This window comes from Macrobrachium nipponense, chromosome 35, assembly GCF_015104395.2.
Source record: "Macrobrachium nipponense isolate FS-2020 chromosome 35, ASM1510439v2, whole genome shotgun sequence".
NCBI classification, from domain to species: domain Eukaryota; kingdom Metazoa; phylum Arthropoda; class Malacostraca; order Decapoda; family Palaemonidae; genus Macrobrachium; species Macrobrachium nipponense.
In genome coordinates, this window is record NC_061096.1 from 32,488,824 (window position 1) to 32,515,201 (window position 26,378).

The 26,378-nt window shown below is 39.6% G+C and overlaps 1 protein-coding gene across 3 annotated transcripts in view; it reads right to left on the reverse strand.

Annotated features, from left to right (window-relative positions):
* LOC135208557 (arrestin domain-containing protein 3-like) overlaps positions 1 to 26,378 on the reverse strand; it is a 96,242-nt gene that overhangs the window by 30,293 nt on the left and 39,571 nt on the right. For all 3 annotated transcript variants that reach the window (XM_064240874.1, XM_064240872.1, XM_064240873.1), the window contains exon 2: positions 26,054 to 26,176. In XM_064240874.1, coding sequence (XP_064096944.1) covers positions 26,054 to 26,176 — 123 coding nt within the window. The remainder of the gene's footprint in view (positions 1 to 26,053; positions 26,177 to 26,378) is intronic.

Genomic DNA, 26,378 nt, shown 5'->3' on the forward strand with positions numbered 1-26,378 from the left:
TTTTTTCCCATTTAAAATAATGTAATATGTATTAATCCGTTCTAGCGATATGAAACCACTCCTAAACACAGCTAAATTACCTATAATATGCACAATTTATACACAAATAAACGAGTAATAACACACATAATGATAAAATAACATAGCAATGTGATAAATGATAATAAATGTTAATAAAATCAATTAAAAAAAAGAAAGGAATTTTACTTACCACAACGAAAGATGACGTGAAGCCAGCAGGGGGAGGAGGTAGGGAAGGGTGGCAGGGAACGATTTGTTCTCTTTTTATTTACGTATGTACACTAATAACTACGTAATAAACACAAATGAAATAACATTGCTAAACTAATTTTTATTTTTTTATTTTAATCAGTTTGTAGTTTAGAAATAATGTTGATGCCTTTGGAAGGTTTTATGCTTTGCTATAATTTCATGTTTTGCTTCCATCGAAATCATTTTCTTGGGTTTTTTCTTATCACCTGCTTTGTCTTTAGCTTTGAGACCCATGTTAATAATAAAATAGACAAAATAACACGAAAAAATAGGCGCAAATACAACAACTAAACAACGACGTGTAACATGCACGCACCAACAAACAAACAGACTGAACGCCATTTATCGTCGCCTATACAACTAACACTCATCGCAAATCGTATCTCAAATATTTTCGTTGTATATCAAAGCTTATATTTTCGCAAATTTTCTGTTGTATCTCAAACATTCGTATATTAGAGGGCAATCGTATGTCAAAGTTCCAGTGTAATTTGATCAGAGAAGAGGAGAGAGAGAGAGAGAGAGAGAGAGAGAGAGAGAGAGAGAGAGAGAGAGAGAGACGCCGTTGGCAACAATGGTCACCCGTCTCGGGGATTGACGTAACATTTATTTTCTGAACAGATAGGACAGAAAAGTGTTCGTTTCATTAAACGGCCTCTGACTCATAGCAGGAAATGTTTGTTGATAGGTACTAATATATAAGCCTATTTAAAAGATACGTTTACTTTAATTAGTCTATATGATACGTAAATAGTAATCAGCTGTTCTTGTAGCCCTCAAGATTTGGCAAAATCACTCCAGGTTGTACATAAAACTTCAAGAATGTAGTGTCCCACCAGAGATTACAATAGTTTTTACTCAAGAACCAGCATTTTTATGAAAATAACTCCAGTGTAACCAGGATTACAAGGAAACAACAGAGTGTAACAAAGGATTTTTACAAGTTTAAGGTTTTTTATACTTTTTATTAGTTTAAGCAGATTTCCAAGCGTCGTTCCGGCTTACGATGATTTTCGGCTTACGACGGGTCTCAAGAACGGAACCCCCCGTCGTAACCCGGGGACTGCCTGTATATATATATATATATATATATATATATATATATATATATATATATATACATATATATATATACACACACGACACACATATACACACACATATATATATATATATATATATATATATATAATATATATATATATATATATATATTTATAGTGAAGGAATATTGATTTAGTGAATGTAAAATTGCATAAAAGGTTGAAAATTGATATTTGCATACAAAAAAAGTGTGTACACTAGACAACAGATGGCAGTAGCGCTTGGCGTATGCGGTAGTCGCCAAGGATAATGTACCGAAAATATGATATTTGGCCCATGGATGTCTAGCGTGAGTCGGGTATATAAAGGCCCAAAACGATGATTTTCGTTGGAGCTGAAACAAACAAGTGATTATAATAGTGTATCAAGTTTTGAGGAATATATGGTAATGTATTGTTTATCCATTTGGACGTTTTCTTGTGTGATGTAACGTTGGTTGCCACTAACTTTTTGATGTTACAGTGAATTATGTGTTGTGTTGATGTAAAGCTTTGTGACTTGGGTATTATACTGTAAAATGCAGTGATTAGTGATGGGTAGTCTTGATGAAGTGCTGTTTGGCGAGTCTTTGCTTTTGTGCAATGCGTCCGTAATTTGTTTAATGTTCTGTTTGTGACTTTAATCTCCTTACTAATTGTTATTAAAGTACATTTTAAAGTTATAGTGGGTTGCACTGTTTCCTGATATATTCTCCTCGTAAATCCTTACCATAGAGAGTGATTTTTTTTTTTATGTTACATGGGGGCCTGTCGAACGAAACCCGAACGTATCCCTACTCACTGTTTACTCATTCTGTCGAACGAAACCCGAACATATCCATACTCAGTGTTTACTCATTCTATCAAACGAAACCCGAACGTATCCTTATTAATTGTTGCTTTATTCATGTCGAGCGTATTCGACCATAACTTGACGTATCCCTACTGTTAATTGCTTTTCAGTACTTCCATGTACTTTAGAGAGGGGGGAGAGTTGTGATAGTGTTAGTGCTATAATATTTGTCTTGCTGCGTTATTTTGAGCAGGTTATTAAAGATGTTTTGATTTGAAAGATTTCATACGTAGTCCTAGTGTGAAAAGTTAGAAGGTATAACTAAAATAGACTGGATTGTTGTAGATGGGTACTATAATGTAGAAGTATCAGAATCTGCAAGGAAGCAAGAAATCTCAAAATAAAGTAAGTGAGGCGCTAATGACTTTAGGCATTTTGTCTTGATAAGGAAGGGTTGTTACTAATGAGTTGGGAAGGGCAAGAAACTGATAGCTAGCATAGCGCAAGTGAGAATAATACAGAGGGTAGTGCAAGTGAAGAGGAAGGTGCCAAAGCCGTACGTGAAAAAACCAAGTCACGCAACAAGGTTAAACCAAAAAAGTCCAAACTTGTTTATGAAGGGATGAGTGTTGAGCAGATGCAAATTCATTTGCAAATAGTTAGATTAGAGAATGAGAAAGCTGTTGAACTAAAGAAGTTAGAAAATGAGAGAGCTGAAAAGGTTAGGAAGGTAGAAGCTGAAGTTGAGCAAAAGAAGGTAGAAGCTGAAGTTGAGCAAAAGAAGGTAGAAGCTGAAGTTGAGCAAAGAGGATAGAGCTAGAGATGAAGAAACTTGAAGTAGAAGAAAAGTCCAGAGAATACCAAAATCTTTTAGAATAGACAATGCAGTAAAAGTGTACCAATTTTTGTTGAAAATGAAGTGGATGCATTTTTTTTACAATTTGAGAAGTGGCAGAACAGCATGAATGGCCGAGAACGTCATGGAGCACGTTGGTTTCAAACCTCCTTTCGAGGAAAGGCTAGGGAAGTATTTGCTGCCTTATCTTTAGATGATTCCAAGGATTATGAGAGTTAAATCTGAAGTTTTGAAGGCTTATGAATGGGTGCCAGAGAGGTATAGAGAGAAGTTCAGAAGCTGGATAAAAAGAGACAGTTGTACTCATATGAGTATGCACTGGAAACAACGCCTGTGGTATGATAGGTGGATGAATGCCCGAGAAGTTAATGGTGATTTCGGTAAACTTCAGGAACTTATCTTGCTGAGCAGTTCAGGATGGTATTAATCCCACTTATTAAAAACCTATTGGTTTTTGAAATGAAACGTGATGTAGATAATGTGGATGAAGCCACTAGATTGTCTGATAATTATGCATTGACCCATAAGCTATATATAACTGACGTCACTCCTAAATTGGAAGGAGCAGAGTTTGGTGGAAGGAGCAGCAAAATTACAAGGCACAAGGTAAGACTACGAGTTCACAGGTATCATCTCGTGGAGTCTATAATAAATCCTTTAATAGAGGTAGTAGAGGGGCAAGTCAATATAGTTCTGGTCCTAGTGTTAGTGCTGGAAAAGCAGGATACAGTGTAAATGATCAGTTTACACCTAGTTACCAAAATATAGGCGAAAATTTTAGAGATTTTTGTAGTTTCAGTTGTGGCAAACCAGGACACATCAGTAGGAGTTGTCCACATCGCACAATAAACCGTCCAATTCAAGTGGTAAATAAAGTTAAAGATAAACCTGTACATTTTAAGGATGATCATAAACCTGAAAATACCATTGCATTGTTGAATCAACCACAAGCATGTGGTGACAGAGGTCCTTGTTTTGTTTGCTTCTCCCCTTAGGCCAGGTAAGAGGTATTGTAACGATAGCATCGACAGTAATAATATATGTAATGTTGATGAGAATATAGGTTACAAAATGGGTAACAATGATGTTCAAAATGTTAGTAATGTTGGTTGTATTGAGGATATTGTAAAAGGAAATGGAGTGAGACTACCTGAAGAGAAGTCCACATCCAAAGGTACTGAATTGTATGACCCTTTTATGGGAGATGGTTGGTTACACCTCCCTTGTGTTGAAAAAAGGAAAGTAAGGTGGTTAAGAGATACTGGAGCGGTACAGTCTGTAATGATAAGAAATATGTATGACCAGTGGAAGGATACTGGAGAGTATGTACTTCTGCGTGGGTTTGGACCTGAATTTTCAGCTCCATTAGTAGAAGTAAGGTTAGAAACTCGTTAATTTCGGGATATGTTAAAAATCTTTGGTGAGAGAAATCCCAGTGTCAGGAGTAGAGTTAATTTTTGGAAATGATGTATGTGGAGACAAAGTTTTTGGTAGCAGTAATCCAATTTGACAGAAAACCCTTTAATTCTTCATTTATTTACAGAAGTTGAATGTACATTTCCAAACTATTTCCTGCTTGTGCAGTACTACAAGAAGTAAGAGTGCCGAAGGAAAGGTAAATGATGACGACGGTTTTGATTTACAAAACTTGTTTAAAGATAGTCAGGAAACACTACAAGTAAGTAAAGTCAGTACTCCTTTGCGAATGCTGAAAGTTAATAAGGAAGAATTTGTTAAATCTCAAATTGAAGATGATAATTTGAAGGTAATAAGAGATAATGCCCTTGTTGATATAAATGATATCGAGAAGGAAGGCAAGTGGTTACTTTTATAGGATGGAATCCTAATGAGGAAGTTCAAGAGTAGAAATGTTAATGATGTTGTAGAACAAGTGGTCATTCCAAGTAGTTATAGGAATTTTGTTCTAGGTATTGCCCATGACTGTAGTTATTCTGGTCATTTAGGTATAACAAACTTATGAGAAATTATTAAGGTATTTTTTTTGGCCTAAGATGCAGAAAGATTGTAGTGAATATTGTAAAAATTGTGATTTATGTCAAAAAAGTAGGTAAAGCTCAACATGACCCTAAGGTGATGCCATTGCAACCCATTGAAGTTCCAGGAGAACCCTTTGAGAAACTGGTTTTGGATTGTGTAGGACCTCTGCCTAGGTCTAGCAAAGGTAACGAGTATTTGCTGACAATTATGTGTAGTGCTACCAGATTTCCAGAGGCTATTCCTTTAAGAACTGTGAGTGCTGATAAGATAATTGAAGCGCTTAACAAGTTCTTCTCGCTGGTAGGTTTGCCAAAAGAAGTTCAAACCGACCAGGAACCAACTTTACGTCTAGAAAAGTTTACCTCATTTTTAGCCTGTCAGAATATTAAGCATTGTTTATCGTCTCCTTATCACCCACAGCCAGGAGTGGTCGAACGATTTCATCGAACCTTCAAAACCATGCTTTGCACGTACTGTTGTGAAAATGAAAAGGAATGGGATGTCTACATACCAATGTTGCTATTTGCCGTTCGTGATAGCGTACATTCATCGTTGGGTTATTCTCCTTTTCAGTTAGTATATGTCCATCAGGTAAGGTCACCCATGGAGGTGATAAAGAATCAGTTGATTTCCAGATGAGAAGGATTCTATCACGTTTACAAGAAATGAAGGAAAAAATAAAGAAAACATGGAAAGTAGCACATGAGAATCTCAAAGTAGTACAAGAAGATTGATGAAAAGAAACTACGACAAAAAGGCTGCAAAACGTGAACTCGACATAGGAGATAAGGTTCTAGTGCATCTCCCTACAGCTGGTAAGGTTTTTAACCAGAAGTATATAGGACCTTGCACGGTGAAGGAAAAAGTAAGTGATGTTAATTATCGAATTCAATTTCCTACAGGACGGAGGAAAGTTAAAACTTTCCATATTAACAAATTAAAGAAGTATAACGAATCCAGTGGAGTGTTGTCAATTGCAAAAAGAGGATGATGACAAAGACAAAGAAGAAAATTGAACTTCGATTAAAAAATACAGATTATTTGAGTGATGATGAAAAATTTAGGAAGTTATGTATTCATTTATCTGATGAACAGCAGCATGATTTTAAAGTGCTAATTCAAAACTTTTCAGATCTATTTTCAGACCATCCTAAAAGGATAAAAGGAGTACAGCATAAAATCAGGTTGAGAGAAGAGACGCCAATAAGTCAGCGTCCATACAGAATGTCGCCGAGGCAACAACAACAGTTAAAGACCGAAGTTGCTTATTTACTGAAACACGACTAGCAGAGGAAAGCCATAGTGAATGGGCTAGCCCATGTATTCTAGTCGACAAACCTGACGGAAGTGGCAAGAATGTGTACAGACTATCGAAAGGTAAATAATGTAACTATAAAAGATTCATATCCTATGCCCAGAGTAGAAGATATAATTGATAATGTAGCAAAGTTTCCTTTTTTAAGTAAAAATTGATTTATTGAAAGGATACTATCAAATTTGAGTTAGACAAAAACAGCAGGGATATTGCTGCATTTGTTACACCCCACCCCATTGACTTTATAATTATAAGGTAATGCCATTTGGTTTATGTAATGCACCTCTGACTTTCCAACGTCAGATGAATTATATCTTGAAGGATCTCGAAGGTGTATTTGTTTATTTAGATGACATTATTATTGTTGGAGAAACCTGGGAAGATCACATTAAAAAAGTATATGATGTTTTTAAGAGGTTATTAGAATTTAATGTTACGATAAACCTTGCCAAATGTGAATTTGGAAAAATGATATTGTTATGATACAATAAAGTTTTATACATACTTACCTGGCAGATATATACATAGCTATTACTCCGTCGTCCGACAGAAATTCGAATTTCGCGGCACACGCGGCAGGTAGGTCAGGTGATCTACCCCCACCCCCCCGCCGCTGGGTGGCGGAATAGGAACCATACCCGTTTTCTAATTCATATTTTTTCTTCCAGCTGTCTCCTGAGGGGAGGCTGGGTGGGCCATTTAATTGTATATATCTGCCAGGTAAGTATGTATAAAACAAAACTTTATTGTATCATAACAATATCATTTTTATACATTCAACTTACCTGTCAGATAATTACATAGCTGATTCACACCATTGGTGGAGGGTAAAAGACAGCTATTACTGAATAGACAGGTAAACAACATACGTTGTAGGTAATAAATAAATAAAACCTTGGTTCCTATGTGTTTTAGACGAAGGGTCGACTTCCTAGCTATTGCTAGTAGTCTGCTTCGTCTCAAGAGCCTCAGCGAGGATGTGACCTATGGCTAAGAGTTCTTGTAGATCTGTCAATGGGGTCTTATCCACTTACTTGACAGAATCTAGTGGTCATTTGTCAATGGGGTCTTATCCACTTACATGACAATACACCAATGCCTATTGGCATAATTTAAGGAGCACAACACCGATCCCGATCACCTGATCCTAACACGAGGGTTTGTGCTTAATTTGAAAAGAGCTATCCCCAAACTCATTTCAAATAACCCCAGAAAACTAATACACTTATGTAAAAACAAAAACAAAAAAATAAAAAATAAAAAATTTTAACTCAACTAGTTAAGGATCAGTGTCGGCTCCCTATCCCAGCAACGCATCCGTGGACACGTATAACAAAGAGAGAAGGATCTCTCATAGGCCCACTTGATCTCCTTCGTGCAAAGAGAAGTCAACACAGAGTTGCATCTCCCGTTATACAGCTAATATGACTCTCACGACATATTGTTATGGAAAGAACAAGAATTGTTAAAAGCTCGCACTTCAAGCGCTTTTAATTCTTAGCTGTTTGAAGGAAACGTCAAGTTACTCAAGAAGTGCTTTAGAGATTCCACTCTTCCAAAGAAGACCAGGGCTTTCTTTGCAACAGATCTCTTCTAGATGAAGCCCAGAGCCTGGCTTGTGCCTGGCTGGCGCCCCTCGCGCCTGCCTGGGCGCCTCGCCCCTGCCTGGGGCTTCTCGCGCCTGACTGGCGCCTCGCGCACCTGCCTGGCGCCTCGTGCCTGGCTGGAGCCCTCGCGCCTGGCTGGAGCCTCGCGCCTGGCTGGAGCCTCGCGCCTGCCTGGCGCCTCGCGCCTGCCTGGCGCCTCACGCCTGCCTGGCGTCTCGCGCCTGGCTGGCGCCTCGCGTCTGGCTGGTGCTTCGCTTGCCTGGCGCCTCGCGCCTGGCTGGCTCCTTGCGCCTGGCCAACTTCTCCTCACTTTTGGAGGATTCGAGCTTGTTAAGAGTCTCGATGAAAACTGGCCGATGTCCACCTCGGACACTTTATTTGCCTGATTTATTCGCCTCTAGCGCAATCTGCGCCAAATTGGAGGCCTACTCCTTCTCCTCATCAGACTGTCTTGCTTCTGGCGTCTTTACACCTGTTTGGCATTTGGCGCCTGATTGGCGCTACATTGACCGAAAGTCTGAACATTCACAATCGTTTATCAGGAGAAAGGAAAAGGGTGGAAGAAATTCTTTCACTTTGAGTTTATGGCCTCTGCAACAAGGGGAGGTAATTTTAGTCGGCTACATCCCAGTAGACGATAGGAAATCTAATAGTCCGAGAGACCAGTCTTCCTCCGAGGAGGATCATACTTGATACTTCAGTTGCTAACGAGCACTCTTCCTACATGTTGACGAGTTCTCTCGTTGCAAAATCTTCCCTGATTCCTTGCCCGAGGCAGGGAAAGAGCATGGAAGTTTAAGGAGACTCTGAGCTGAAATTGGGAGGATTCCCGATTTCTAGCTCTTTAAATATATCTCTTCGAACCTTCTGGGAAGTAGTTTTGAGCCCTCATCGTATTCCAAAGACTCTGTCAGCAAATGTTTAAATCTTATCTTCTTTTGTAGATAACAACGTAAATACATTGCCTGGACAACGAATCCTTTATCTGAAAGCGTTGATCCAGGAATAAAAGGTTATAGTTCTTTTGCCAAACATACCATGCTGGCAGGAACCCATTGCCGAGTCTTTCTAGAAACTTGATTCCAGATTCCAAGCCCAAAATCTCACTCGTCCTTTTGGTCGATTAGTACCAAGAGAACATTGATGAGGAGCAGTTCCATCTTGTCAGAACCCGGAATCTGAGGCCCCAATAGGATCCCATTGTAACTATAAGATCTCCAAGTCTTGTCCGTATAGAGGTATTGTGTAAGATCCCGAAGATCTTAATGCTCTGCTATATCCAATTCCCTTTATAGAGACAGAGTATAGCCTTTTACTGCGTTCTTTGATAGCAGATATATACAAAGGGAAGAAAAAACCGCTATGTGGTTCACAGAGGTATCGGAAGAGGACAGTTTCCTCATTCCCTCAAGCACGATCTGCAGTAATTATATATCTTATCCATGACTACTGTCATTTACCTTGAAACATCCTCTCATTCATGTCCACTTCTGGTCAGTCTGCACGCAGACAGACTCAGAGTGGAGAGGTTGTTAAGGTCCATTTAAAATAGATGTTGAAAGAATATTCAGACTGTTTAGGAAAAGACTTCCAAAACCTGCTGTGAGAAGAACGTGACCTCTGAGAATCCAACCTCACTAAGTCTAAAATGAGGCATAACATATATCCTCTCTTCTTTGACGCCCTTTGTCTTACATTCTGTAAAGAGTTTTATCCTTTAGGGGAAAAAGAAGACTAAATTTATTCCCCTTTCTATAACATAAAGGATGGCGTATATTGCTACCTCTCTCTTATATTCTTTCTTCCTGTCCTCGTGCCTGGGCAACGAGAGAATGGAAAAATTCTATCATCGTTATTCTGCAAAACAAAATTATTATTATCCTATTCTCCTACTAACTGATCCAGGATCGAGGAGAATCATTCAAGATTCCTATCCTAGGACATCAGGCCGTAATGTACGTTTCAGATACTTGAAAGAGCCTCTCACCCAATACTGAGAGCTCCTACGAGTCTTTTCCAGTACCAAAAACATTACAAGGTCTCCCTTGTTATATGTTTCATGGGAGTAGGATAATATACCATCCTGTTAATAACAATGAAAGAGGAGAAAGAGGAGCTGCATGGTTTCAAGGGACTAGCCGAAACGTGCAGTAAAAAAGGGGTTGCCAAGGTCTTTCTAAAAACCTGCACCCAGATTAACTTATGAGTCCGATATATTTTCTATCACTTGTCTCATAAGGTTGAGGAAAGCGAGAGACCTCTAAAGATATCAGTTCTCTTCACCATGTAAAGGTCTATAAAGCAGAAGAACCCACTTATCCTGACACGTACTACGTTCGCCTGTGCGATATCTAGAATAATTGTCAGTAGAGGGTTGATCTGGCAAAAAGAGTTTCTCCCAAAACAACTCCTCTTGCCAGGAAAGAAGTCGCTCACTGCGACCACTATGTTACCCTGACATGAGAAGTCTGTTCTTGTTAGAGACTCCGCAATTTCAGTTAATCCTGACAAGTCCACGGCCGCCTGTGCGACAACTTGCGTCACTGTCAGGGAAAAAAACTGATCTTGTGTCAGTTCTCAAAGAGGAAACTCTTGGAAAGTCTATCTCCAAATACTGAGAAATTGGAGATCCTGATGTCTTGCGCCTGGCTGGCGCTTCGCGCCTGGCTGGCGCTTCGCGCCTGGCTGGCGCTCGCGCCTGGCTGGCGCTCGCGCCTGGCTGGCGCTCGCGCCTGGCTGACGCCTCGCGCCTGGCTGGCGCTCGCGCCCGGTTGGCGCTTATCGCATGGTTAAAACCTGGCGCTCGCGCCTGGCTGACGCCTAGCGCCTGGCTGGCGCCTCGCGCTGGTTGGCCGCCTATCGCCTGGTTAAAGCCTGGCTGGAGCCTTTATGGCCTATTACTTGCAACCTTGGTCAGGAAATCCCAATATCAAAATAAGAAGAGGTGCTGTAAGAATCCTATAATTCTACAGTACTTCCATAGTTGTATATTTCTTCTCAATTTTCCTCTAATACGAGTATATCGGAAGGGGGGAATTATTCTTTCCCTCGGCTAATTCTTCCGTATCCCCCCCCCCTTTTTTCCTGAACGAGAAGGACCACTCCAGTGTGAGGGACTGAGTAACTTCCCAGCTCTATGTAGGAAAGCATAATTTGCTCTAAGGTATATCTATTAACTAATTATTTTCTAGTTAGAGCCAGGCGTCTGGCTGGCGCTTATGATTCCTTATGGCATGGTTTGAGGAAAGGAAGCAGTCTACAGGAAGACGTTCGTCTTCTTCTTGCTAAGAGATCTATGAAGAGACTTCTCGCAGGTTCTCACAACTTGTTGCAATAAATGTTAGACATACTTTAACAGTTATTATCGTCGATCGAGGTTCTCACGGACTCGCAAATTCTTGCATTGCTTTTGTTTAATAACTCGCTCAAACGAGAAATATTTTGGATGGTGCTCTAGGCTTATTGCACCAAGCTGGCGCAACTTGCGCCAGTGTGGCGCATCTGCGCCAGGCTGGCGCCTCCTACTAATTATCTTTATGTTATGTGCCAGAACATCTGTGTCTTTATGGTACCCGACATCCTTTCATATGTTAATTCCGTTCTTATTATGAAAAACTTTTATATACGTAGTATAATCCATTCAGGGAAACCATTTCCCACTAAAAGAATGTTTCCCATCCGACTCATACCACTTCTGCGCAATATCCGATTCTAAATACGGTTGTGCCCTTTCTCGAAGACTTAACCATACCGTAGTCTTGAAGTGAGAATCTCTATTACATCTCTCTTCTCACTAAGTATGTATTCTAATAAGTCATGCTTTCGTAAGTATGAGTGCATTAAATAATATCATGTTCTGCTGCATTAGAATCTTTTTTAATCATGTTACCCTACGGTAAACAGCATTGAAAGGTTGTAATATCCTTCTTATTGAAAGATTCCTAACAAAAGGCAGACAATATTTTATTTATGATAGCTTTTCAGTATTCCCTCAATCCGAGGCTAAGACCACGATTGTAGGGAAGAGATAACGGTTAGTTATCCCATTCCGCAGGAGAGAGAGCTGTAAACGACTCTCACGACTGAGAAACAAGAAGGTACTGCGACTGCGTTGGTCTTCATTCAAAGCGAAAGCAGTCTGGCCTTCCCTTTCCAGAGTTGCCTGTTACTCCATTAAATAAAGGAATCTTATAAATTATTAATCGAACTTCAGAATTTCTTATATAAGCATAATTAAGCTAACGAGACTTCGACAAGTCTAGAAACTAAATAGGTGTCGTCTATCTAAACAATTATTTTAAACCTATTCCTTCCTAGGAAAGTCCTAGAAGGGTACTGGTAATTCATGGAAACCTCTTCTAACACGAAGAAAAATGTTTCTATCCTACTCTCAATCCACCAATAAAGATATGCTTCTCCGATCACTCCTCGAAGACACGATAGCATCATATAACTCATACTCTAGCGTAATAGAATCCTCTATAATACTGTTACATTAAGGTAAACCGTATTAATTTAGGAAATTTTGTAAGGATTTCACTTGACCATTATAGCATAAATTTCGGTATGCGTCTATGCCTTGCCATACCGTAAGTCCTAAGGCGATTTGTCTAAGCGTGGTAGGAGCTAGAAGCTTAAAGTCATACATACATGCTTTATCACTAACGACGATCCATATAATTCATTCGATGGACAAAACAATCTAAATCGTTCTCACATAATAAAATTTATATCTAAAAATGCACCGATGGGATCTTATGTTGAAATAACAATTTCATACCCCCATTGGATAGCGCTCTCGTCTAGTTGCGAAAAAAAAAAAAATGTTCGAACAATGACTTTATCACAAATGTTATCGAATGATCTCTAATATTAGAAGGTGCTAAATCGTCGCCTGATTCCGAAAGGTGGATCGATTAATGTCATTCTAATTTGAATAATTCTACCAGAAGGCATTATACGAGGATCTTCGCCAATTTCATTCATTTGAAGTTCTTCTATCCCATCGAGGAACCGTACGCATGAAAAAGGGAGGAGAAACACTGTTTTAGGATGCCTTTCCAATGGCTATCCCTGGCAGTCTGGGACGCTCTACAGAACCTGCCAAGGGGACGCCTGACCGGTGGGGATTCTCTGAAACCTCCTTACGGTTTTCGACATTCCTTCTCCTCTGGCTTGTGAGCTTGGAAGAGGTCTAGACCTGAGAGCGAGACAGAGCCGATCAGACGCACCCTCCATTGTAATGGGGAACACTATATTCAATTCTTACGTTCTAAGAGTTCGCATTCGAACTATATCCAAAGTCTACAATTTGCAAATATGATATTGTAGATTCTGCGGAGTAAGAAGGTGATGAGGATGAACAACAACTACTAGTACTGTTACTACTATAATTGCTCGTTAACACAAGAGCTAATAAAGCTTCTAAAGGATAGTTACTTTTCTGACTTCTCCAACTAGGAAGAAAGATATACATTTCCTCAATCAAACTCTAACTTATTTGTATTAATGAATAAATATAAGTAATGCCCTTTCATGAAAGTATACGTAATTCACTTTCGTGAAAGTGGACGAGTGTCTACCGAAAAAACTTCGGTAGTTACACGTCACTAATCTTCTAAATTTTCGAAGTTAATTTTATCAAAAAACAAAAAATTCTAAAAGTTAACAAAAGCGTATGCCGAACCAAAGATCCATTACTTCCCTGCAAAAGTTAGCCCAGACGATCGATGGCGATGAAACACGAAAATCCATCAGGAGGAACTGCAAACTCCTATTCCCGCCACCAGCGGCGGGGGGGTAGATCACCTGACCTACCTGCCGCGTGTGCCGCGAAATTCGAATTTCTGTCGGACGACGGAGTAATAAGCTATGTATATAGCTGACAGGTAAGTTGAATGTATAAAATCTACTGTTCAATATTTAGACATGAAATAGGAAGTGGCCAAGTGAAACCTGTTGATTGTCATATTGAGGTCATAAAGAATTTGACCCTCCCTACATCTAAACGTGGAGTGATGAAATTTTTGGGAACAGTGGGGTGGGGGTATTACAGAAAATTTTGTAGAACTTTTCAGATGTAGCCTACCCATTAACAGAGTTGCTGAAAAAGGATGTGAAGTTTGTGTGGTCAAAGGAATGTGACGATGCCTTTAATAAACTTAAGCTCATGTTAATGTCTAAGCCAGTACGAAATCCCCAGACTTTAATCTACCATTCAGTTACAGGTAGACTCCAGTGAAGTCAGAGCTGGCAGTGTATTATTACAGGAACATAATGGTGTTTTACACCCTGTATCTTACTTTTCAAAGAAATATAATAGCCCCCAGTTAAATTACAGTATTGTTGAAAAAGAGGCTTTGAGTTTAATTTTGAGTTTAATGCACTTTGAGATATACTTGCTTAACAGTAACTTTGAAGTAGATGTATATACTGATAATAACCCTTTAACCTTTATTAATAAAAGTAAGCACAACAATAAGAGAATTTTAAGATGGTCTTTATTTTTGCAACCAATCAAACTGAAATTCACCATATAGCAGGCAAAGAAAATGTCATTGCAGATTCTCTCTCTAGAATCTGTTGATTACTTAAAGGAAAGTGCTTGTTACCAACGACGTGGCAGTCTCCGACAGTTGCTAAATGGAAGTAGCTAATGTTAAAGACTGTAAGAGTGAAAATTCAGCATGGAGACTGAGGAGAGAGCCGCTGAGTTACAAAAGGGGGGGAATGTAAAGGAATATTGATTTAGTGAATGTAAAATTGCATAAAAGGTTGAAAATTGATATTTGCATACAAAAAAGTGTGTACACTAGACAACAGATGGCAGTAGCGCTTGGCGTAGGCGGTAGTCGCCAAGGATAAATGTACCGAAACTATGATATTTTGGCCCATGGATGTCTAGCGTAGTCGGGTATATAAAGGCCCGGCCCAAAACGATGATTTTCGTTGGAGCTGAAACAAACAAGTGATTATAATAGTGTATCAAGTTTTGAGGAATATATGGTAAGTATTGTTTATTCCATTTGGACGTTTTCTTGTGTGATGTAACGTTGGTTGCCACTAACTTTTTGATGTTACAGTGAATTATGTGTTGTGTTGATGTAAAGCTTTGTGACTTGGGTATTATACTGTAAATGCAGTGATTAGTGATGAGTAGTCTTGATGAAGTGCTGTATGGCGAGTCTTTGCTTTTGTGCAATGCGTCCGTAATTGTTTAATGTTCTGTTTGTGACTTTAATTTCCTTACTACTTGTTATTAAAGTACATTTTAAGTTATAGTGGGTTGTCACTGTTTCCTGATATATTCTCCTCGTAAATCCTTACCCATAGAGAGAGATTTTTTTTTTTTTTTATGTTACAATATATATATATATATAATATATATCATATATATATATATATAATATATATATATATAAGTATACACATACACACACACACACACACACACACACACACACACACCACACACACATAATATATAATATATAATAGTATATGTATACACACACACACACACACACACACACAGATATATATATATATATATATATTATATATATATTATATATATATATATATATATATATATATATATATATATATATATATATATATTATATATATATATATATATATAGTATATATATATATATACATATATATATATTATATATATATATATATATATATATTATATATATATGTATTATATATAGATAGATAGATAGATCGATAGATATATATATATATATATATTAATATATATATATATATATATTATATATATATATATATAATATTTATATATATATATTATATATATATATATATAGATATATAATATATATTATATATATATATATATATATATACTATATATATATAGATATATATATATATATATAGATAGATAGATAGATAGATATATATATATATATATATATATATATATATATATATATATATATATATATATAAAGACGAAGACAATTCGCTCTAATATGATTACAGAATATCATAATATACACAGTATTAATGTAGTTAGTGAAGAGAGAGAGGGAGGGACGCGTAGTAAGGATCGCCCCCGTCTTGCCTGATGCACACGTCAGACTGTGCCCCAGGCTACGATCTTTGAGCAAAGGGATCTTCATTTATGATAAATACCATAGTTTTGTTTTATTAATACCCAAAAAGGAATATGAAATTCATAATGATCAAGATTTATTAACATTGCCTTTGTAAAAGGAGAGTACATGTTCGAGTTTCACCTCTGACATTCTCTTGCTTTTACATTTACTTATCTTTGTTTTGGCAAGAATTTCATCATGCCAAGAAGGAAAATACAAGGAAAACATCTCGCTAACATACAGAAGAAGAAAATTCGCTGTAATAAGCCGAATTAGCAAAGGAGAGAGAGAGAGTTGCGTAGGAAGGAGTGCCCCGTCTTGCCTGAAGCAGTGCCCCAGGCTACGATATATGAGCAAAGGGATCACCATTTATAATTAAATTATGATAAATAACATAGTTTTGGTTTACTAATACCCAAAAAAGAAATATACATTCATAATAATCATTATTTATTAACATTGTCTTTATAAAAATACAAAGGAAAACTTTGAATGCCCGTATCTCAAAACTATACTTATTGACCTTCACTTAGTTTTAAAGCTATAGCATTGAAATTTGGTATATAACTTAGAAAGACATTATAGAACAATCAAATTGAGCCATTTTTTCCAATTTTTGTTTTGTCTTTTTTTTATAGATTTTTTTTCCTGATTTATAAGGTTTATTTTTTCACCATAATGAAAAATTCATACCTAGCAAAAAAATTACTTTAAAAAAAAAAGCTTCATTTTATTGGAGGTCTAAATCAGGTCTATATATGGCAGTAATCCTAATCTCAATATTAAATATCAAGGGAGGAGATAGAATTTAAAAAATGGATATTTTCAAGATAAATCGCCCTGGGGTCACAAAACCGAAGGTAAGAAGCAAAAATCATATGTGGTTTGGAGATGTTACAAGTCACCTTATTAAGTGGTATGAATGTCAAAGTCCTGTCCTTAAAAAATGGCATTAGCTGGCCAGCCCCCTTAAGGTGCAGTGTGTAGAAGGTCCCACTTGTCTGAGAGCCACTTTATTCTGCAACCAAGGAGCTTCACTTAAGGAATAAAGGTACTGTGCAGTGGGGTGTGTTCAGTCATTTATCTTTTACTCTTATCTCATTTCCTTTTTTCTTTTCCCGTTGCATTGTGCTAGACCCTGACTTGTCGGTAACCACTTATCAGAGTAAAAAATAATTTAGCTGTACATAGCTTAACATTACGCCTTGAGCCTTCACCACTCCCTTGTAACAGTTAGACTGCATTTTGGCTTAACAAGTGGTCATGTTTCTTTCTCCATGTGTTACAGAAAAGGTGTGTGAAACACTGAAGAACATCTGTAACCACTGTCCCCCTACATCCATCACTTAAACCTTTAAGTTGATTTTATTTATGTCTCATTACTAATTGTGTGGCACTCTAGTTAGCATTTAATCTTGAATTTTTCACTTGAGAGATGCCAAGAGCCAGATGCCAATTCTCTAGCATTTATTTCTTGCATGAAATGTTGGTTCCAAGTTAAATGTTAACTTCCAAGATAAGAACTTGCAATCAAACAAACCCACATGTAGCAATATATATATATATATATATATATATATATATATTATATATATATATATATATATATATATATGTATATATATATATATATGATATTGTCATGTTACAATAAAGTTTTATACATACTTACCTGACAGATATATACTTAGCTATAGACTCCGTCGTCTCCGACAGAATTTCAAATTTCGCGGCACACGCTAACGGTAGGTCAGGTGATCTACCGCCCTGCTCTGGGTGGCAGGACTAGGAACCATTCCCGTTTTCTAATCAGAATTCTTCTCTTCCACCTGTCTCCTGCGGGGAGGCTGGGTGGGGCCATTAATCGTATATATCTGTCAGGTAAGTATGTATAAAACTTTATTGTAACATGACAATATCATTTTTATACATTCACTTCCCTGCCAGATATATACTTAGCTGATTAGCACCCATTGGTGGTGGGTAAGAGACAGCTAACTACTGAAATAGACAGGTAAACAACATATGTTGTAGGTATTAATAAACCTTGGTTCCTACCTTATTAGGCTGAAGACTTCGCGGCTACTGCCTTGGAGTCTGCTTAGCCTCAAGAGCCTCAGCGAGATATTGATCTATGGCTAAGAGTTCTTGTGGGTCTGCCAATGGGGGTCTTACCACTTACTCGGCAGAGCCTAAAGGCCTTTGTCATTGGGTGCTATTCCACTAACATGACAATACACCTTGTTCAAGGAGCACAAACCCGATCACCCGATCACCTGATCCTAACATCCATGTTAGTTCTAAGATTGTAAGGAGTTATCCCCGAACTCCTTCCAAACAACCAAAAACTCGAAACATAAACACACTTTCATTACAAAATATACAAAAAAAAAAAATTTTGTACTCCCCTACTAGCCATACATACCCCTTGATCCCCTACCAGCAATGACACTATGCTCCCGTGCGACATTAGTGAGCTTGCTAATAGAAAACCAAGCACATATCTGACAAGAGGGTTTATGTACGATAAAAACACAAAATTAAGGATCAGTCTTTGCTCCAAGACCCAGCACTGTATCTGCTGATACAAAAGGACCTAGCGAGAAGCACTTCTCATAGGTCACTCACATCCTTCAGATAATGAGATGCAAACACTGAATTGCACCTCCATATGTAGCCTCAATGATATTTTTTAGAGACATATTCTTTTGGAACGCCAAAGACGTTGCTACTGCCCTCACTTCATGGGTCTTGACTTTTAGAAGACCGAAGGATCCTCCGAGCAGTTCTTGTGAGCGTCCGTAATAACGCTTCTCACAAAGAAAGCCAAGGCGTTCTTGGACATGAGTCTTTTGGGGTTCTTCACCGCACACCAAAGACCTTGTTGACAAGCTCCCATCTGTCTCTTCCTCTCTAAATAATATTTCAGAGCTCTCACTGGACAGAGAGACCTCTCTATCTCTCTGCCTACTAGGTTAGATAGGCCTTTTACCTCAAAACTTCTGGGCCACGGTTTTGACGGGTTTTCGTTCTTTGCCAGAAACATTGTCTGGAAAGAACAGATGGCAGCATCTCCTTTGAACCCCACCGTGGAATCCAGAGCGTGCAATTCGCTCGTCCTCTTGGCTGTAGCGAGAGCCACCAGGAACAAGCATTTCCTAGTGACGTCGCGGAAGGAGCCAGATGTAAAGGCTCGATTTATCCAATGAAAGGAATTTCAGGACCACGTCTAGATTCCAACTAGGTGTTTCTAGGAGTAGCTGCCTTTGAAGTCTCAAAAGATCTAATTAGATCGTGTAGATCTTTGTTGCTTGCAATGTCTAGGCCTCGATTCCTAAATACTGAAGACAGCATGCTTCTGTATCCCTTTATTGTTGAGACAGATAGGTGTGATTCCTCTCTCAGAAAGAGGAGGAAATCGGCAATATTCACTATAGAGGTACTGGAGGAGGAGGACAGCTTCTGACCCTTCACACCATCCTCCTAAAGACTTCCCACTTTGAGTTGGTATCCAATCTTCTCGTCGAAGCTCTGCAGGCTCTAGCGATAGAGCCCGCAGCCTTGCGAGAAAAGCCCCTCGCTCTGACAAGTCTTTCGATAGTCGAAAGGCAGTCAGAGCGAGACCTGGGAGGTTGTGATGAAACCTCTCGAAGTGGGGTTGTCTGAGTAGATCGTGTCTGTTTGGAAGCGATCTGGGGAAGTCCACTATCCACTCCAGTACCTCCGTGAACCATTCCTGGGCTGGCCAAAATGGGGCTATTAGCGTCAGTTTCGTGCTCTTCGAAGCTACGAACTTCCTGAGCACTTCCCCCAGGATCTTGAACGGGGGAAAGGCGTATGCGTCCACACCCGACCAATCCAGTAGAAACGCGTCTATTGCAAAGGCTCTCGGATCTTCCACTAGAGAGCAAAATATCTCTATTCTTTTGGAGAGGAACGTCGCAAACAGGTCTATGTGAGGCCTCCCCCACAGGGACCAAAGACTTCGACACACTTCTTCGTGTAGAGTCCATTCTGTGGGAAGGACCTGATTCCTCCTGCTCAGTCTGTACCGCTCTCACATTCTTGATCCCTTGAACAAACCTTGTGAGGAGAGTTATGCCTCTTTCTTCCGTCCAGGTTAACAGGTGTCTTGTTAACTGATAGAGGGAGAAAGAGTGCGTGCCTCCTTGCTTGCGTATGTAAGCCAGAGCCGTGGTGTTGTCCCCGAGTTTATCTGTATCACCCCGCCTCTGACTATCTCTTCGAAGAACTTTAAGGCTAGGTGTATGGCCACTAGTTCCTTGCAATTGATGTGCCGGACACCTGTTCCTTTGTCCAGGTGCCTGACACCTCCCTTGCTCCTAGCGTCGCTCCCCATCCCGACTCCGAAGCGTCGGTATATAACACTTGGTCTGGGTTCTGCAGGGCAAGCGATACGCCCTCGTTCTTTTGAAGAGGAGGGATCCACCACTTCAAATGATCTCTTACCTCTTGTGGAAGTTGGAAGATGTCCGAGAGTTGTCCCGTCTTCCAACTCCACACCTCTTTGAGGAAAAACTGAAGAGGGCGAAGGTGAAGTCTCCCCAGAGAGAAGAACTTTTCTAGTGAGGACGGGTCCCTAAAAGGCTCAGGTAATCCCTCGCTGAACTGTTCTTTCTCTCTAAGAAGCTTGAGATTCTCGACAAACCTCGAGTGATTCTTTCTCGCGAAGGATATACTCGAAAACCCCGAGAATCCATCTGAATCCCCAGATAGACCAAGTTCTGGCTGGGGATCACTGTGACTTCTCGAGGTTGACGAGCAATCCCAGCGAATCTATATGTTCCTTGTTACTGATAAGTCCTCCAAGCACTGAATCTCCGACTTGGCCCTGATCAGCCAGTCGTCCAAGTAGAGGGAGATGTTTATTCCCTCTAGGTGAAGCCATCTTGCCACATTCGCCATCAGGTTGGTGAATACTTGCGGAGCTGTAGACAGACCGAAGCACAGAGCCCTGAACTGAAAGATCTTGTCTCCTATTACAAAACGAAGATATTTCTTTGACAAATGGTGAATGGGAACGTGGAAATATGCGTTCTTGCAAGTCCAGAGAGACCATCCAATCTCCTGGACGAAGAGCCGACATTACTGAGGCGGACGTTTTCCATGCGAAACTTCTTTTTCTGAACAAAGCGATTCAGAGCGCTTACGTCCAGAACTGGTCTCCACCCCCCCGATACCTTTGGTACTAGAAAAAGGCGATTGTAAATCCCGGGGAGTGTGGATCCTGCACAAGTTCGATGGCCTCTTTTTCCCACATTTGTTCCCCACCATTTGAAGGAGAGTCTTTCTCATTACCGGGTCTCTGTACCTCGCTGACAGTTCCCGAGGCGTAGATGTTATGGGGAGGGCTGTTGTCGAAGGGGATTACATATCCCTTCTTTATTTAGGACCGACACTGACCAAGGGTCGGCTCCCCTTTTTGCCCATACTCCCTGCAAAGTTCAGGAGTCTGGCGCCCACTGGTGCTTGAAGGAGCAACAAGTCACTTGGATTTCTTGAAGGCCTAAAGGAGGACCTTCCTCTCTTATCAGAGCTCTTCTTTCTGGCAGGGGGACGAGCCGCTGTACCTCCACGAAAGGGCTGCTGAGGAGGACGAGAGTCCTTCTTAATCGCCGACACTACAGGGCGTCCTTTCTTGGACGTTTGTGTAAGTAGGTCTTGTGTCGCCTTCTCAGTTAGCGAGCGAGATATATCCTTCACTAACTGAGAAGGAAACGATGATCCGATAGAGGGGTGGCGAACAACAAAGCAGTCCTCTGGCTCGGAGAAACCCCCTTTCGATAATAGGGATCCATATACTGATCTCTTTTTTCAGGAGACCAGCAGGCCAAAAAGGGAAGCCATTTCACCCGAACCGTCCTGTACTTGCCTTGTCCATGCAAGACAGGACGCTATGGAGAATCTCTGGGTTTTTTTTTAAGAAACTCCCGGATCTTTAGATTTGTTGGCCAGAACTCCGAGTGACCAATCCAGAAAAGTTGAACACCTCTAAAGTGACAAAAAAAGTCCCTTTAGAAGTGGTTCAACTCTGAAGTGCTCCACGTCGCTCTGACCGATCCTAAGGAGTGACGTCTAGAGGCCTCCACTAAATTGGCAAAGTCCGCATCTGCAGAGGCAGGTAGAGAAGACCCATAGTCTCTCCTGTCCCATACCAAATACCTCTCTTTCCATGTAGTTTGGAAGGAGGCATGCAGAATACCGTCTTTCCTAACTCTTTTCTTCTTGTCCATCCAGAATCTAAAAGAATGGAGTGCCTTCTTCATCGATATAGCAGGCTTCATTTTCAAAAAGGCCGAAGATTTTGCCGTAGCCGAGCTCGAAAAGAGAGAACGAGGAGAAGGAGGAGCCGCCGGACTAAGAGAATCTCCAAATTCTTGAAGTAATAATGAGGCTAAGACTTTATAACTAGATAGTCCCTCATTAGCAGGAGGTTCGTCATCAGACAACTCGTCTAACCCTCGATCAGGACGAAGGAGAAAGTTCACGTTTGAGGAAGAGTCCTTCCAAGACCTCCTATGCTCTGAAGGAGAGGAGCTCCTATGTGGAGAAGAGTCATAACCTCCAGGAACGAGTCTCCGACTCCTGCCTCCTGGCTCTTGGACTCTTGCCTCCTGACTCCTGACTCCTGGCTCCTGACTCCTGACCTCCTGCTCCGGACTCCTGCCTCCTACTCCGCATCCTGGCTCCTGCTCCTGACTCCTCCTCTTGGCTCCTGGCTCCTGCCTCTTGACTCCTGACTCCTGCCTCTTGCTCCTGGCTCCTGCTCTGCTCCTGCCTCCTTGGCTCCTGCCTCCTGCCTCCTGCCTGGATGCCTCCACACTCCTGGCTCTGGGCTCCTGCTCCTGGTTGACTCCTCACTCCTGGCTCTTGGCTCCTGCCTCTTCGGGTGACATCCTCACTCCTGCCGGTGCCAGACGTCTGATTGGTTCATCCAGGTTCGTACAGGAAACCTCACTTCGAGTAGGAGTATCGATCCTGGCGGCAGATACCTCCATAGTCTGGAGGATCTTTTGATCGGAAGGGAAGAGTCTTTCCTTCTAGGAGGCTCCTTTGACAGAACTCCTACAAAGACGAAATCTGTTCTTGCATCGCCATCATGAATCTCTTCGTAGCCTCCTCTTTATCCTCTTCGGAGGAGGGAAGGAGGAGGGAGGAGTCCATAGCCTCCACCTCCTGCCTCCTTCTCACTCTGGTTGAAAGAAAGGCTCTTCTTGCCTTCTTCACTCCCGAGGGAGATCCTCAGGAAGTTTTCTGGGCTCGAATCAATAGTCGGAGCCTTCCAACTCCTCTTGAGTGGCCGAGATCGATCTGAATCTCTCCAATCACGTCTCGGAGATGAAGATCCCGACGACGAAAAACACTCAGCAGGACGCTTTTACAATAGCGATCCTTGGCAGTCTGGGGTGTCACAGAAACCGCCGAAGGGAACACCTGATCGGTGGGGATTCTCCACAACCTCCTTTCGGTTTTCGACATTCCTTCTCCTCTGGGCATGCGAGCTTGGAAGAGGTCTAGACCTAGGAGCGTTGCTGAGCCGACCAGATGCCCCCTCCACTACACTGGGGACACTCATATCACTGTCCACTGAATAATCACTACTAGCCTTACTGTATGGCAAGCCATTTTGTTTTCCATCAACTTGAAGGCTGCTTTTAGATCCGCAAGTTCTTTTGCTGGATCTACAGTTCTGCAATAGGAGAAGGGCTGCAATGGAAGGAGAAGTAGCAATACTTACCCTTGGGGAAGATCCCAAGCTAGGAATTAGTTCAGATCTAGAACTACTTAAACTTCTATAAGAAGCCTTCCTCACTCTTTCTCTCTCTAACTTTTTTAAATAATTAGTTAGATTCTTCCATTCGTTCTCACTCAAGTTCTCACATTCCTTACAAGTATTAGTAAAAGAACATTCATACTCCCTGCAACCCTTGCATACCTGTGAGGGTCTACCGAAGCTTTCGGCAACCTCACCTTACAGCCTACATTCACACAACGTCTCACAACCATTCCAGAGTCAGACATTATTAAAGAAAATTCCAAAATCAAGTCCACAAAAACAGTCCACAAAAGCGGTATGCCAATCCAACAATCCAGATACATCACCAAAAGTCGGTCAAGAAGATCAATTGCCGGTGAAAAAAGAAAAACCAATCGAGAGGAACCAACAACAATGTTGATGGTCCGAGCGACAGAAGAATTCTGATTAGAAAACGGGAAATGGTTCCTAGTCCTGCCACCCAGGGCAGGGCGGTAGATCACCTGACCTACCGGTAGCGTGTGCCGCGAAATTTGAAATTCTGTCGGAGACGACGGAGTCTATAGCTAAGTATATATCTGGCAGGGAAGTTGAATGTTAAATATAAATAAATATATATATATATATATATATATATATATATATATATATATATATACATTTTATATATATTAGTATATATATATATTATATATATATATATATATATATATATATATATATATAATATATATATATGATATATATATATATATATATATATATATATATACATGACTGGTAAAAATGTTCCATTACAACAGAATTCCATCTAATAAAAGGAGCCCATAAAACACCAAATATATACAGAGAGATTAGTACTATATTTCAGAGACTGCTGTCTCCCTCTCCAGGTAGATGAATCAAAGACCATGCTGATTCATCTACCTGAAGAGGGATACAGCAGTCTCTGAAATACGTATAGTACTATTCTCTCTATATTTTGGTGTTTTTATGGGTCCTTTTATTAGACATATACATACATACATTACATACAAACATATATATATATATATATATATATATATATATATATATATATATATATATATATATATATATATATATATATATATATATCTATAAATCTATATATATATATATATATATATATATATATATATATATATATATATATATATATATATATATATATATATATATATATATATAGCAACATTCCTATAATGAATTTGGCTTTACAGCATCTAGTACATGTAGTACACTTACTATAACCTGAAAATTCATTCTTATAGAAATGTCTATATGGACAAATACTCAATGAAGTTACCCTGACACATCTTTAAAAAAAAACTTCATTTAGAAAGTTACGAATAAAATACGAAATCTCTATATAAATGAACAGGATATTCATTACTAAACAAAACTTGGCAACAGTTTGATTACAAATTCCTTTAAACCAAACAGAAAACGGGCAGTCCCTGTTGCTAGCGGCCTCGGTTATCTGTGATCTGGTTTTGTGGCACTTGTCTAGTGACAACGGTAACTAAATTTTTGGTGCTGATATGCCCCAATCTCCACTTATTGAGCCCATCCTCAGTTATTGGAGTTGACAACTGAGGATTGGCACAACTATCGCCGATTTTCGGTTATCAGTGATTTTCGTTTATCCTCACGCCATCGGGAATGGAACTCTGCCAATAACTGGTGACTGCCTGGATAGCATAAAAAAAATGCAAATGTGTTTGACTAGTTCAGCCGCGTCACTAACCAGCAAATTAGGCTAAAAAAATTCTTAATATGAAATGCAGTCTCTTTTGAGGCAGACAAACACAAGCTAATTGTCAAAGTGCAAGAGAGGAAAGGTAAAGAGCAGGACACGATTTGTCAGTTACCCAGAAAACAAAGAGACACATTTACAAAGTTAGATAGGACATTTCAGTCAAGTCTGTTTCAGTATCCCCTATATCTAGCTTGCTACCTGATTATTAAGTACAAAATATGAATTTTCCTCCCCATTACAAGTTGAAACCCTTTAAGCTAAGGTACCAGTAGTTGCAAATCAGGTAAGCAAACCTCTGGAACTGAAGCATCAGTAAAAAGAACAAAAAATACAAAATAAAAAACCAATCATTTCAGCTTCATAAGAACACATGCAACTTGATATTCATTAAATGTGCAGTAGTGTACATCAGAGATTATTCTGTTATTTCACTATACCTCGACATGATACTTGGGATGATGTTTTAGCTGTTACATAACCCTGAACTTGCTGACCACTGAAGTAAACCGGTACATGAGGCTGAAGTGTAATTTCGAATATATCAAAGCCCATGCTGATATCTGAAGAAAAATTAACAAAATTTCAAAAATATAATAAAAATTTCATACAAAATTGTCACCAATCATACTTCTTGTTATATGGCACCAATATTCTGTACTGTATGATAGCTTTGAGGTCCAATGTAGTGTCATTTTATAAATATTTGACAGCATAAAAATTTCTGTATACTATAAGTCAAATGGTAATGATAATTATAAAGAG